Source organism: Phyllobates terribilis, unplaced genomic scaffold (assembly GCF_046119375.1).
Source record: "Phyllobates terribilis strain yellow unplaced genomic scaffold, ASM4611937v1 Scaffold_1__5_contigs__length_1240528914, whole genome shotgun sequence".
NCBI lineage: Eukaryota > Metazoa > Chordata > Amphibia > Anura > Dendrobatidae > Phyllobates > Phyllobates terribilis.
Window position 1 is genome coordinate 498,193,355 of NW_027362761.1, and position 15,177 is coordinate 498,208,531.

Here is a 15,177-nt window from a genome sequence, read left to right on the forward strand (position 1 = left end):
GAGCTGTGAGTACAACCCCCATCTGTGGACGTCGGGCCCTCATACCACCCTCATCATGGAGTCGGTTTCTAACCGTTTGTACAGACACATTCACATTTGTGGCCTGCTGGAGGTCATTTTGCAGGGCTCTGGCAGTGTTCCTCCTTGCACAAAGGCGGAGGTAGTGGTCCTGCTGCTGGGTTGTTGCTCTCCTACCGCCCCCTCCACATCTCCTGGTGTACTGGCCTGTCTCCTGGTAGCGCCTCCAGCCTCTGGACACTACGCTGACAGACACAGCAAACCTTGCTACAGCTCGCATTGATGTGCCATCCTGGATGAGCTGCGCTACCTGAGCAACTTCTGTGGGTTGTAGAGTCCGTCTCATGCTACCACGAGTGTGAAAGGTGAAAGCGCAACCAACATTCAAGTGACCAAAACATCAGCCAGAAAGCATTGCTACTGAGATGTGGTCTGTGGTCCCCACCTGGGAACCACTCCTTTATTGAGTGGGTCTTGATAATTGCCAATAATTTCCATCTATTGTCTATTCCATTTGCACAACAGCATGTGAAATTGATTGTCAATCAGTGTTGCTTCCTAAGTGGACAGCTTGATTTCACAGAAGTTTGATTCATTTGGAGTTATATTCTGTTGTTTAAGTGTTCCTTTATTTTTTTGAGCAGTGTATATTCTTTAATGGACTTGATAAGCAGCTGACAGACTGTGCTTAGGAGGGGTTTTCCTAGAATACAAGCCAGCGGCATTTCTATTTGCTATCTCACATAGTCATGTTCTGAGAGCCATCAAAAAACATTAAGGCTGAGTTCACACGATGCGTTTTTCATGCGTTTCCGCGGCGTTTTTGCAGTTGCGAAAACGCATGGTAGAAGGGCAGCAATGTTCCCCAATTGAAATCCGCATGTGCTGTGCCCATGATCCGCAGCATGTCAATTAATTTTGCGGAAACGCTGCTCTTTTGCCGCCATTGACTTGCATTAGAACGCATGGAATACGCATCACTGTATATGTAGATGCGCATTCCATGCGTTCTAATGTGCGGATGGTACCCGGGTGTGGATGAGAGGACTCTCATCCAGACCCAGGTACCATTAAAAAAAAAAGAATAAAATTAAAAATATATATATATATTCTCACCTTCTAACGGCCCGCGCAGCGCTCCTGCTTGATTCCCCGCACTTCGCGGTTGAATGAAGAAGGACCTTCGCTGACGTCAGAGTCATGTGACGGGTCACGTGACGCTGACGTCGGAAGGTCCTAAAGTCTTCACTGCCGGCAGCCGGGACCGAGCGAAGCCGGACACCGGGGGCCATCAGAGGGTAAAGTATATATTTATTTTTTATTTTTTGACATTCACACACTATATAAATCCATGCCGGTTGCATGGATTTATATAGTGTGAAGTTGACAAGCACTTTCCAAGTGATGCTAAAATCGCTTGGGAAGCGCTTGTCAACCCTCATGCGGAAATGAAAGTGAAGAACGCTTCATTTCCGCATGTCCCTGGCAGGAAACCGCATGTACAATCCGCATGCGTTTTTTCCTGCCAGAGAGATGCAGAAACGCTCAGGAAAAAATCCTGAGCATTTCTGCATCGTGTGCACATACCCTTAGGGTATTTATTGGGAATATACTTGGATGACCAATGTTTATGATACAACATCCAAGTGTGTTGATCCGAGTCCAACCCTTGATCAGAGTCCTGCAGCTCAGCCCTGTGCACTGTAATGAGCATCATAACCAGCACAGCCGCATGTACACACCAACTGTTATGTCTGATCCCAAGGAGAGGCCATCCATGTATAGTCCTGCACTTCTGTGGTGTTACTGATTGATGAATTGAGGGCTGGAGTCCACCAGGTTGCATGCATTGTAATATATTGCTTTGGACTGTGTTCTAATAAGTTTCTGCATAGTCTTACACTTCCTGAGACTTATTTTCAGGGTGCAAAACTGTTTGTGTGTATATATAATATAATATATTTTACAAAATGTATTCACATGCTGAAAGCAATGCTTCTTATGAGCACTACTTCCGTACTATAGTAATCAGAAAAAATAGAGCAGTCCACTCCCCGACCACATGTCTTCAGATTGGGTACAGGCAGTAAAGTATCATGGTCCAAAGACATTGAAAATTCAACAGAAGGAAAAAAAAACCCCAGAGGACTCCAACTCCATCCCAACTATTTTATTCACCAGGCACGCCCGGGGTGAAGCTGGAGTACTGACGTTTTTTCCTTTTTGTTAAATTTATTTCTGTAATAGGCCATATTGGTGGAACAGATTTAAGACCTATGGACGTCTATCGAATCTATTTTTGAGGCCTTATACCTAAGTGGTTTTAGTTACATATTCAATAGTCAAAGCCAATAAAATACTCTCACGCTGTATATATGACTTGCATTTCTTTTGACTTATTATGCTATGTTCTCCAACATGGTGCTTACATATATTATTGACAAGGAGACCGTTAAAAATGAGAAGTTCTCTGTTAGGCTGTGTGCCCACTATGCATTTTTTAAGCAATTCCGCTGCAGAAACGCTTGGTAGAAGGTCTTCCATGTTCTCCAATGATAATCCGCATGTGCTGTGCACTTGCTGCGGAAATTTCCGCTGCTGGTTATCATTGCGGAAAAATTCGCAGCACTACCAATTATTTTGCCGAAACGCTGCGTTTTCACCACCATTGACTTGCATTGGAACGCATGGAATCCGCATCACTGCATCTGTACATGCAGATAACATGCTTTTCAATGTGCGGATGGTACCTGGGTCTGGAGACGAGACTCTCCTCCGGACCTGGGTACCATAGTACCTGTAAAAAAAATAGAATGAAATAAAAAATATACATTATACTTACCTTCTGATGGACCTGCCGACGTCATTTAGTCATGTGACGGGTCATGCGACGTCCTTTAGTCTACCGCAAGCTACTGGCAAGCCAAGACAAGGACACCGGGGGCCATCAGAAGGTGAGTATATATTTATGTTTTACCATTCTTTCGGTCACACTATATAAATCCATGCCGGCTGCATGGATTTATATAGTGTGACCAAGTTGACAAGCACTTTCCAAGTGATGCTAAAATCTCTTGGAAAGCGCTTGACAACCTGCATGCGAAAATGCATGTGAAGAACGTTTCACATCCGCATGTCCCTGGCAGGAGAAACGCATGTACAATCTTCATGTACAATCCACATGCGTTTTTTCTGCCAGGGAGATGCAGAAACGCTCAGGAAAAATCCAGAGCATTTCTGCATCGTGGGCACATAGCCTAAGGCTGTGTGCACACGATGCGTTTTTGATGCGTTTCCGCGGCGGAAACGCATCAAAAACGCATGGTAATCCGTCCCCCATGGTCCCCAATGGCATTCCGCAATGTCAATGCACATGCTGCGGATTTTTCTGCAGAGTTTCTGCAGCGCTCATAAATCCGCAGCATGTTCATTAATTTTGCGGAAGCGCCGCCATTGACTTGCATTGAGACGTGGTACGTGACCCAACTTTTCCATCCTGATTTCCATGCAGCCTTCCCTATATCTCTCTGCTCCTACTATATACTAATGGTACGTGACCCAAGTTACACTACCCACCCCCCACTTTCATTTATGACCTTGTTTACTGAACCTTTGAGTATCCTACATCTGGTTCAGCCTTAATCAGCTGATCAAGATGAGCACAGACCACTCCCCTCTGGTTCACAGCTGAATGCATTCTGTAGGCCATATATTGAGAACTAGGAGTCTGTGTCAGACTGAAGTCTGTGTCCCTCAGGTTCAAGTGTCCATGAGCTGAAGTGTCTGAAATTTGAATTAATCCTGAATTGAACCTGAAGTGAACTGAAGGTACCTGGATACTAAGTCACCGTAAACAATGTTTGTTTTTGTTTTCACTCTCACCCCCTTAATCCTTCACTTCTTTCAACCACCCCTAATCCCTACACCTGGAAAGGAACTCTTCATCTCTCCCTCCATTCTCCCCACCCATCTCACCTCTTCCTCAGAGCTATTCCACAACATACAATCCTTTGTCTCCAAACACAGACAGCCACCTCATGCCCTCTCCTGCTCCCACCTAATAACGCTTTCTCTGCTCCTCCTTACTGCCGGCGACATCTCTCCAAATCCTGGCCCTCCTCACCACATCCCTACATTCACTTCCACCTCCTACCCCCGATCTATCCCAAACTCTCGTAACCCTTCTAACCTTACACCCATCCGCCCAGCCCCCGCTTCCCCAGTTCCACTAACAGGAGCTCTATGGAACGCTCGCTCTGTCTGCAATAAACTTTCCTACATTCACGATCTCTTCATCACTAACAAGCTTTCCTTCCTCGGAATCACTGAAACCTGGCTCACCCCCTCCGACACAACCTCTCCTGCTGCACTTTCGTATGGCGGATTCCACCTCTCCCATACCCCCCACCCCAACGGCAAGCACGGTGGAGGAATAGGTTTCCTCCTCTCAGAAAACTGCTCCTTCACCCAGATCCCACTGCCGCCCGCAATTACTCTCCCGTCTTTTGAAGTGCACTGTGTGCGCATCTACTCCCCCTCCAACCTCCAACTGGCTGTCATCTACCGCCCCCCAGGATCAGCCACCACTTTCTTTGACCACTTCACCACCTGGCTACTTCATTTCCTCTCTGTTGACATCCCCACTATCCTCATGGGCGACTTTAACATCCCCATTGATATTTCCCTCTCAGCTGCCTCTAAGCTTCTATCCCTCACTTCCTCCTTTGGTCTTACCCAGTGGTCTTCCACACCCACCCGCAAAGACGGCCACACGCTGGACCTCATCTTCACCCGCCTCTGTTCCCTATCTAACCTCTCTAACTCACCTCTCCCTCTCTCTGACCACAACCTACTCACATTCTCGTCTCTCTCCTCCCCGGGGCAACAATCCCCACTCCACAAACTTGAATACCCTCGTAGAAATCTCAAACACCTTGACCTACACTCTCTCTCTGAATCCCTCCTCCCTCTTACAGACATTAGTTCCTTACATGATGCAGATGCTGCTGCCACTTTATACAACACCACAACAGCTGCAGCTCTCGATTAGGTCGCCCCCCTCATGCATACCAAGACTCGCACAATCAACAGACAACCCTGGCACACCAGCCTAACTAAAGAACTGCGACGGGCCTCCAGGGCTGCTGAACGTAGATGGAAAAGGTCCCACTCCCATGAGCACTTCATCGCATTCAAACAGTCCCTCACTACCTTCAAGTCCACACTCACTGCAGCAAAACAAACATACTTCACATCTCTCATATCCTCCCTGTCCCACAACCCCAAACAACTATTCAACACCTTCAATTCTCTCCTCCGTCCCCCAGTGCCTCCTCCCTCTCCTCTTATTTCAGCCGAAGACTTTGCCTCATTCTTCAAGCAGAAGATTGACACCATCAGACAAAGCTTTTGCCTAAAGCCCCCACAGCCCCTCCCCACACCTACTCAACCCTCCTCCTCCAAAACTACATTCTCCACCATTTCTGAAGATCAACTTTCCTCCTTACTCTCCAAATCACACCTCACCACCTGTAAACTTGACCCAATCCCGTCCCACCTCATCCCAAACCTTACCACTATCTTCATCCCAGCCCTAGCCCACCTCTTCAACCTGTCACTAACAACTGGTGTCTTCCCCTCATGTTTCAAACATGCCTCAATCACACCCATCCTCAAAAAGCCCTCCCTTGACCCATCCTCTGTGTCTAGCTATCGCCCCATATCACTTCTCCCCTATGCCTCAAAACTACTGGAACAACATGTCCATTCTGAACTGTCCTCCCACCTCTCCTCCTGCTCCCTCTTTGACCGCCTACAATCTGGTTTCCGACCGCACCATTCTACTGAAACTGCACTGACTAAAGTCACAAACGACCTACTAACCGCCAAATCTAAGCGACACTACTCTGTCCTCCTCCTCCTAGACCTGTCATCTGCCTTTGACACAGTGGACCATTCCCTCTTACTACAGACTCTCTCATCTCTCGGCATCACAGACTTGGCCCTATCCTGGATCTCCTCATACCTAACAGACCGGACATTCAGTGTCTCCCACTCACACACCACCTCTTCATCTCGCCCCCTATCTGTCGGTGTCCACCAAGGTTCAGTTCTAGGACCCCTGCTCTTCTCCATCTACACCTTAGGCCTGGGACAGCTCATAGAGTCTCATGGCTTTCATTATCACCTCTATGCTGATGACACACAGATCTACCTCTCTGGACCCGATATCACCTCCGTATTAACCAAAATCCCACAATGTCTGTCTGCTATTTCATCCTTCTTCTCTGCTAGATTTCTAAAACTTAACATGGACAAAACAGAATTCATCATCTTTCCGCCATCTCATTCAACCCTCCCAACTGACCTATCCATCATAGTCAATGGCTGCCCACTCTCCCCAGTCCCTCAAGCTCGCTGCCTCGGGGTAACCCTGGACTCTGAACTCTCCTTCAAACCACATATCCAAGCCCTTTCCACTTCCTGCCGACTCCAACTTAAAAATATCTCCCGGATCCGCACATTCCTAAACCATGAATCTGCAAAAACACTAGTGCACGCCCTCATCATCTCCCGCCTTGACTACTGCAACCTCCTGCTCTGTGGCCTCCCCTCTAACACTCTCGCACCCCTCCAATCTATCATAAACTCTGCTGCTCGACTAATCAACCTGTCCCCCCGCTATTCCCCGGCCTCTCCTCTCTGTCAATCTCTTCACTGGCTCCCCATTGCTCAGAGACTCCAGTTCAAAACCCTAACCATGACATACAAAGCCATTCACAACCTGTCTCCTCCATATATCTCCGACCTAGTCTCCCGTTACATACCTGCACGCAACCTCCGATCCTCACAAGATCTCCTGCTCTACTCCCCTCTTATCTCCTCCTCCCACAACCGTATACAAGATTTCTCCCGTGCTTCCGCCCTACTCTGGAACTCTCTACTCCAACGTATCAGACTCTCGCCTACCGTGGAAACCTTCAAAAGGAACCTGAAGACCCACCTCTTCCGACAAGCCTACAACCTGCAGTAACCACCGCTCCACCATACCGCTGCACGACCAGCTCTACCCTCACCTACTGTATCCTCACCCATCCCTCGTAGATTGTGAGCCCTCGCGGGCAGGGTCCTCGCTCCGCCTGTACCAGTCGCTGTCACATTGTGTTCAAGATTATTGAAATTGTTCTTGTATTATACCCCCTTTTTCACATGTAAAGCGCCATGGAATAAATGGCGCTATAATAATAATAATAATAATAATAGACGCATAGAATCCGTGTCTGTACATTTGTACAAGCGGATAATATGCGGTTCAATGTGCGGATGGTACCCAGTTCTGGAGGAGAGAAGACTCTCATCCAGACCTGGGTACCATTGTACCTGTAAAAAAAAAAAAATAATAAAAAAGTTTATATTCACCTGTCCGGCGGCCCCTGCAGCGCTTACCTTCCAGGACCTGAGATGACGTCGTGGTCATGTGACCGCAGCCTGTCTCGCGAGATGCTGGCAACCCGGAAGAAGCCAGGACGAGCGCGACAGCACACGCGGCGGGGGATCGGGGGTAAGTATAGCTTTATTTTTTTTATTTTTACGGTCACACTGTATAAATCCATGCCATTTGCATGGATTTATATAGTGTGACCTAGTTGTCAAGCAGTTTCCAAGTGATGCTATCGCCTGGAAAGTGCTTGTCAGTCCGCATGCGGAAACACATGCGTTAACGCATGTGGATATGCATGTGAATCCGCATGTATTCTGCAGGAAAAACGCATGCACAATCTGCATGCGTTTTTTCTGCCAGGGAGATGCAGAAATTTTCTGCTTCATTTCTGCATCGTGGGCACATAGCCTTAGGCCACAGCCCCACTATCAGTATTTGGTCAGTATTCGTTCAGTATTGTTTCTCAGGAGTGGGAGCCAAAACCAGGAGTGGGTGATAAATGCAGAATTGGTGACTTGTTTCTATTATACCTTTTCTCTGATTGCTCCACTCCTGATTTTGGCTCCCACTCCTGAGAAAAAATACTGATCAAATACTGATATTGGGGCTGTGGCCTTAGAGTGGATGTGTGACCAGATTTTACCTTTCAAACTGTATACATTATAGAGATCTCTCAGATCTGATGAGGCTAGCATTTTATTTAAAAAAACAAAAAACTCTTCTGGCGATACTTGACTTGGTGACAGGTCCTCCTTACACTCGTTTCTCCATTACTTAATCTGACAGCTCCTCAGTGACCCTCTCCTTGCTGCTGCTGAGATGTCAGGCTGGGTGGGTGAAGAATGAATTACTTGGACTCAGGGGCTCTGTCGCTCTATAGCTGGCCTCTTTTTAATTACACAGACATTATGTACCTATGTGCAGCAGTCTCATGAGGGCTAAAACATCTATTTAATATTGTATGTGGGTTGTAATGTAGATGGATATACTTTAAATCAGTACAGAAGAGCCCTGTTCAGACAAGGTTATGATAGTTGGGTTACTTTTTTGCACACCGCTGCTGTCTGCATCAGGAGACCGGTGGAAGCTGGAGGCTTGAGGTCTTGTGCTAAGATGTTAGGGGAGCTGTGGCGCTGGCTGCTGGTGAGTTAGAGTATTCAGCTGGTGCTGAACTACAGCTACTTTCTGACAGCCCTTGTATTTTTCTGAAGACCCCAATGGGGGAGCTTAGTGCATCGTGATGTTTACAGTTTCCATTCAGTTTAATAGTAGGTATAAGGGGTAACGTTTCTCCTTGTGGAGAGTGACATACCGACTCTGGCATGTCAAGGTAAGGAGGCTTATTCGCCGTGCAATGCTCCTCTGGGAAATTTAATATGCAAATTGCCTCTTCAGAGAAAAAGAGGACTTGTACTCTATAGCACCACCTATTTGACCTCAGTCCAGAGCCTCTCACTAGCCAAATCAGTTCTCATACTTTGCACTGACGAGGGCCAACAGCCCGAAACACCGTGTCTGCAAATTGAGATTCTGATTTGGCTTTTATCCTAAGTCATATTGCACGACTCGTTAAAGGGTTGATTGTGACTTGTAGGACTGCTGCTTCCAATAGGTGGCGCTATAGAGTACAAGTCCTCTTTTTCTCTGAAGAGGCAATTTGCATAGTAGCTATACAAATTCACATGCACTGATTTCCCCCTAGTGGTGACTGCAAACAGCCAGTTTCACGTACTGTGTGAAAGGGAGCATATATTCTGGGAAGCCTCAAGAATATATTCATGCCAGATATCTGTTGTAACTGCATTGAAAAATATGCTGTTCTAGCTGAGAATCGTATTAATAAAATACCTCCTCTGCTTTCTGCAGCATACGAGTCAAGTAAAATTGGCCTGGCTTCAGAGTTGTTCTACATAGAAAAGTTTTGTAAAAGGTCTGACCCAATGTTTTTAGCCTAAGCTAGATTCATCAACAGGGTGTGCACCCTGCTATTAAATCTGTGATATGCTGCATAGAGGAGCGGTATTGGCACACTGCTCACATGTTGCATCAGTATTAACCACTCCACTGATAAAGATCTGTTATAAAATCACAGCGAACACTAACTTACTAAAAAATTAGTAAACTAGTAAGTTTTACTGTGCGGCTCTGATTACTGTGCATGGCTCTAGAGAGGGTGAATGAAGAAGCACTGCCAAAACAACTGTGTAGTAGAGGCAGAGCACTGTCAGGGGCGGCAGCCGAGCCAGCCGGTTATTAGAGGCTGAGCATCCATGTAATAGAGGTGTAGTAGAGGCAGATCACTGTAGGGGAGCAGCTGAGCATCAGTGTAGTAGAGGTGTAGTAGAGGCAGAGCACTGTCGGGGAGCCGCTGAGCATTAGTGTAGTAGAGGCAGAGCACTGTCGGGGAGCCGCTTTGCATTAGTGTAGTAGAGGCAGAGCACTGTCGGGGAGCCACTTTGCATTAGTGTAGTAAAGGCAGAGCACTGTCGGGGAGCCGCTTTGCATTAGTGTAGTAGAGGCAGAGCACAGTCGGGGAGCCGCTTTGCATTAGTGTAGTAGAGGCAGAGCACTGTCGGGGAGCCGCTTTGCATTAGTGTAGAGGCAGAGCACTGTCGGGGAGCCGCTTTGCATTAGTGTAGTAGAGGCAGAGCACTGTCGGGGAGCCACTTTGCATTAGTGTAGTAGAGGCAGAGCACTGTCGGGGAGCCACTTTGCATTAGTGTAGTAGAGGCAGAGCACTGTCGGGGAGCCGCTTTGCATTAGTGTAGAGGCAGAGCACTGTCGGGGAGCCGCTTTGCATTAGTGTAGTAGAGGCAGAGCACTGTCGGGGAGCCGCTTTGCATTAGTGTAGTAGAGGCAGAGCACTGTCGGGGAGCCGCTGAGCATTAGTGTAGTAGAGGCAGACCACTGTCGGGGAGCCGCTGAGCATTAGTGTAGTAGAGGCAGAGCACTGTCGGGGAGCCGCTGAGCATTAGTGTAGTAGGGGCAGAGCACCTTCAGGGAGCCGCTGAGCATTAGTGTAGTAGGGGCAGAGCACCTTCAGGGAGCCGCTGAGCATTAGTGTAGTAGAGGCAGAGCACCTTCAGGGAGCCGCTGAGCATTAGTGTAGTAGAGGCAGAGCACAGTCGGGGAGCCGCTTTGCATTAGTGTAGTAGAGGCAGAGCACTGTCGGGGAGCCGCTTTGCATTAGTGTAGTAGAGGCAGAGCACTGTCGGGGAGCCGCTTTGCATTAGTGTAGAGGCAGAGCACTGTCGGGGAGCCGCTTTGCATTAGTGTAGTAGAGGCAGAGCACTGTCGGGGAGCCACTTTGCATTAGTGTAGTAGAGGCAGAGCACTGTCGGGGAGCCGCTTTGCATTAGTGTAGTAGAGGCAGAGCACTGTCGGGGAGCCGCTGATCATTAGTGTAGTAGAGGCAGAGCACTGTCGGGGAGCCGCTTTGCATTAGTGTACAGGCAGAGCACTGTCGGGGAGCCACTTTGCATTAGTGTAGTAGAGGCAGAGCACTGTCGGGGAGCCGCTTTGCATTAGTGTAGTAGAGGCAGAGCACTGTCGGGGAGCCGCTGAGCATTAGTGTAGTAGAGGCAGACCACTGTCGGGGAGCCGCTTTGCATTAGTGTAGTAGAGGCAGAGCACTGTCGGGGAGCCGCTGAGCATTAGTGTAGTAGAGGCAGAGCACTGTCGGGGAGCCGCTTTGCATTAGTGTAGAGGCAGAGCACTGTCGGGGAGCCGCTTTGCATTAGTGTAGTAGAGGCAGAGCACTGTCGGGGAGCCGCTTTGCATTAGTGTAGTAGAGGCAGAGCACTGTCGGGGAGCCGCTGAGCATTAGTGTAGTAGAGGCAGAGCACTGTCGGGGAGCCGCTTTGCATTAGTGTAGTAGAGGCAGAGCACTGTCGGGGAGCCGCTGAGCATTAGTGTAGTAGAGGCAGAGCACTGTCGGGGAGCCGCTTTGCATTAGTGTAGAGGCAGAGCACTGTCGGGGAGCCGCTTTGCATTAGTGTAGTAGAGGCAGAGCACTGTCGGGGAGCCGCTTTGCATTAGTGTAGTAGAGGCAGAGCACTGTCGGGGAGCCGCTTTGCATTAGTGTAGTAGAGGCAGAGCACTGTCGGGGAGCCGCTTTGCATTAGTGTAGTAGAGGCAGAGCACTGTCGGGGAGCCGCTTTGCATTAGTGTAGTAGAGGCAGAGCACTGTCGGGGAGCCGCTGAGCATTAGTGTAGTAGGGGCAGAGCACCTTCAGGGAGCCGCTGAGCATTAGTGTAGTAGAGGCAGAGCACTGTCGGGTAGCAGCTGAGCTTCAGTGTAGTAGGGACCCAGCCACAACCCATCTTCAATGAGCTTACTGAGGGAAGGAGGTTGTTGGCCAAAATCTCGTGATATATAACCCCATCCATCTTCCCTTCAAAACGGTGCAGTTATCCTGGCTCCTTTGCTGAAAAGTACCCCCAGAGTATGATGTTTTCCCTACCATGCTTCACGGTTGGGACGGTGTTCTTGGGGTTATACTCATCCTTCTTCCTCCAAACACGGCTAGTGAAGTTGATACGAAACAGTTCTATTTTCATTTCATCTGACCACATGACCTTCTCCCATGCCTCCTCTGGCTCATACAGATGATCATTGGCAAACTTTTATGTACAGTGGTGATCAAAAGTATTGGCACCCCTGCAATTCTGTCAGATAATACTCAGTTTCTTCCTGAAAATGATTGCAATCACAAATTCTTTGGTCTTATTATCTTCATTTAATTTGCTTGCAAGGAAAAAACACAAAAGAGAATGAAGCAAAAATCAAATCATTGATCATTTCACAGAAAACTCCAAAAATGGGCCAGACAAAAGTATTGGCACCCTCAGCCAAATACTTGGTTGCACAACCTTTAGCCAAAATAACTGCGAACAACCGCTTCCGGTAACCATCAATGAGTTTCTTACAATGCTCTGCTGGAATTGTAGACCATTCTTCTTTGGCAAACTGCTCCAGGTCCCTGATATTTGAAGGGTGCCTTCTCCAAAATGCCATTTTGAGATCTCTCCACAGGTGTTCTATGGGATTCAGGTCTGGACTCATTGCTGGCCACCTTAGAAGTCTCCAGTGCTTTCTCTCAAACCATTTTATAGTGCTTTTGGAAGTGTGTTTTGGGTCATTGTCCTGCTGGGAGACCCAGCTTTCTCACACTGGGCCCTACATTTTGCTGCAAAATTTGTTGGTAGTCTTCAGACTTCATAATGCCATGCACACGGTCAAGCAGTCCAGTGCCAGAGGCAGCAAAGTAACCCCAAAACATCAGGGAACCTCTGCCATGTTTGACTGTAGGGACTGTGTTCTTTTCTTTCAATGCCTCTTTTTTTTTTCCTGTACACTCTATGTTGATGCTTTTTCCCAAAAAGCTCTACTTTTGTCTCATCTGACCAGAGAACATTCTTCCAAAACGTTTTAGGCTTTCTCAGGTAAGTTTTGGCAAACTCCAGCCTGGCTTTTTTATGTCTCGGGGTAAGAAGTGGGGTCTTCCTGGGTATCCTACCATACATTCCCTTTTCATTCAGACGTCGACGGATAGTACGGGTTGACACTGTTGTACCCTCGGACTGCAGGGCAGCTTGAACTTGTTTGGATGTTAGTCGAGGTTCTTTATCCACCATCCGCACAATCTTGCGTTGAAATCTCTCGTCAATTTTTCTTTTCCGTCCACATCTAGGGAGGTTAGCCACAGTGCCATGGGCTTTAAACTTCTTGACACTGCGCACGGAAGACACAGGAACATTCAGGTCTTTGGAGAAGGACTTGTAGCCTTGAGATTGCTCATGCTTCCTCACAATTTGGTTTCTCAAGTCCTCAGACAGTTCTTTGGTCTTCTTTCTTTTCTCCATGCTCAATGTGGTACACACAAGGACACAGGACAGAGGTTGAGTCAACTTTAATCCATGTTAACTGGCTGCAAGTGTGATTTAGTTATTGACAACACCTGTTAGGTGCCACAGGTAAGTTACAGGTGCTGTTAATTACACGAATTCGAGAAGCATCACATGATTTTTCAAACAGTGCCAATACTTTTGTCCACCCCCTTTTTTAGGTTTGTTGTGGAATTATATCCAATTTGGCTTTAGGACAATTCTTTTTGTGTTTTTTCATTGAAGACAAATTAAATGAAGATAATAATACCAAAGAATTTGTGATTGCAATCATTTTCAGGAAGAAACTGAGTATTATCTGACAGAATTGCAGGGGTGCCAATACTTTTGTCTGGCCCATTTATGGAGTTTTGTGTGAAATGATCAATGATTTGATTTTTGCTTCATTCTCTTTTGTGTTTTTTCCTTGCAAGCAAATTAAATGAAGATAATAAGACCAAAGAATTTGTGATTGCAATCATTTTCAGGAAGAAACTGAGTATTATCTGACAGAATTGCAGGGGTGTCAATACTTTTGGCCACCACTGTATGGTTGTCCTGAGGAAGGAGTCGGTGGACTCTGAAACGCGTAGACAATAATCTTACATTTTTATCCATACTAATGGTTTGTCGTGACTCCAGAGAGCGCAGAAACAACTTCCTTTCCCAGCGTCTATCTCTATTATTTAAATTGGGTTACTTGCGTTTTTTTAACATTAATTTTTTTGCCTTTTTGTCGCTGCGTTTTTTGGTGTGTGTTTAATAAAGCTGCTTTGTGTCTGATACTTCCTGTTTTTTTGCTTTGACAAAGTTATTGATATAGTTAGGTGTGGATTATGTGCATTTTTTATGTGTTTCTGATGTGGAAATGCACTAAAAACATGTGCGTTTTTTTTGCTGCAGATTTTCCGCATCTAATGTAAGTCTATTGTGGATATCCACACAGAAAACTCAGCGTACTGGCAAGAGAAATTGACATGTTGTGGATTTGAAACACGCACCGCAGGTTATTTATGCAGCGTTAAAAAGAATTACAGTGGGCGGGAGACTCCTATAAATCCCATCCACTTTGCTGGAATTGTAAGACACTTTGTTTTTGACACCACAAAAACACAGAATGAAAAAAACACACCAAAAACTCATTGTGGGAATGTAGCTTATAGTGCTGTTTTTATTTCTAAAGCTGGTTTGGAAAAATGAAAGCTGTGATTGTGTGATTGGTTGCCATTTGCTACAAAGAATATTGATTTTGACAAATCTGAAATTATGCTGTATATATGATGCTGTATTTAATTATATTTTTTAAAACTGGGCACCAGCCTTTTTAATAAAGCAATGTAGGAAACTGTCTGTAGCAGAAAAATATGTGTCTTTATCTTCTGCCCTAAATTTATTTTTTTCCCTTTTCATAGCTTTTGGAAAAACACAAAGCCACAGAAAACATGATTGATCTCCTGGAGCTGTATCAGATGGAGGATGAAGCTTACAATGGTGTTGTAGAAGCCACTACAGAATTCTATCAGTACTTGTTACAGCCCTTTCGAGATATGAGGGAGCTTGCAATGTTAAGGAGGCAGCAGATTAAGGTAATTCTTGTGTGTTCTTGGATTTTTTTTTCTAACAAATTTTAAAAGACTTAAAGGGCTTATCCAAGTGAGGAATGAAAATCTGTAGAGTTGTAGGAGTGTTGCTGAAATTATGTGAAAAAATATCCACGAGTGTTTTGGGAGAGATCCCAAGGTAGGGTGGATTTTGATCTGCACTGCTGATTTACAATGCAATCCAACAATAAGGATCTCAAGGTAAATGGTTTATTTGTCAACGTGTTGTAA

At 46.4% G+C, this 15,177-nt stretch overlaps 1 protein-coding gene across 1 annotated transcript in view; it reads left to right on the forward strand.

The window, feature by feature from the left end:
* Positions 1-15,177, forward strand: part of JMY (junction mediating and regulatory protein, p53 cofactor) — a 65,665-nt gene that overhangs the window by 9,137 nt on the left and 41,351 nt on the right. Inside the window, exon 2 of the mRNA XM_073680180.1 lies at positions 14,758-14,931. Coding sequence (XP_073536281.1) covers positions 14,758-14,931 — 174 coding nt within the window. The remainder of the gene's footprint in view (positions 1-14,757; positions 14,932-15,177) is intronic.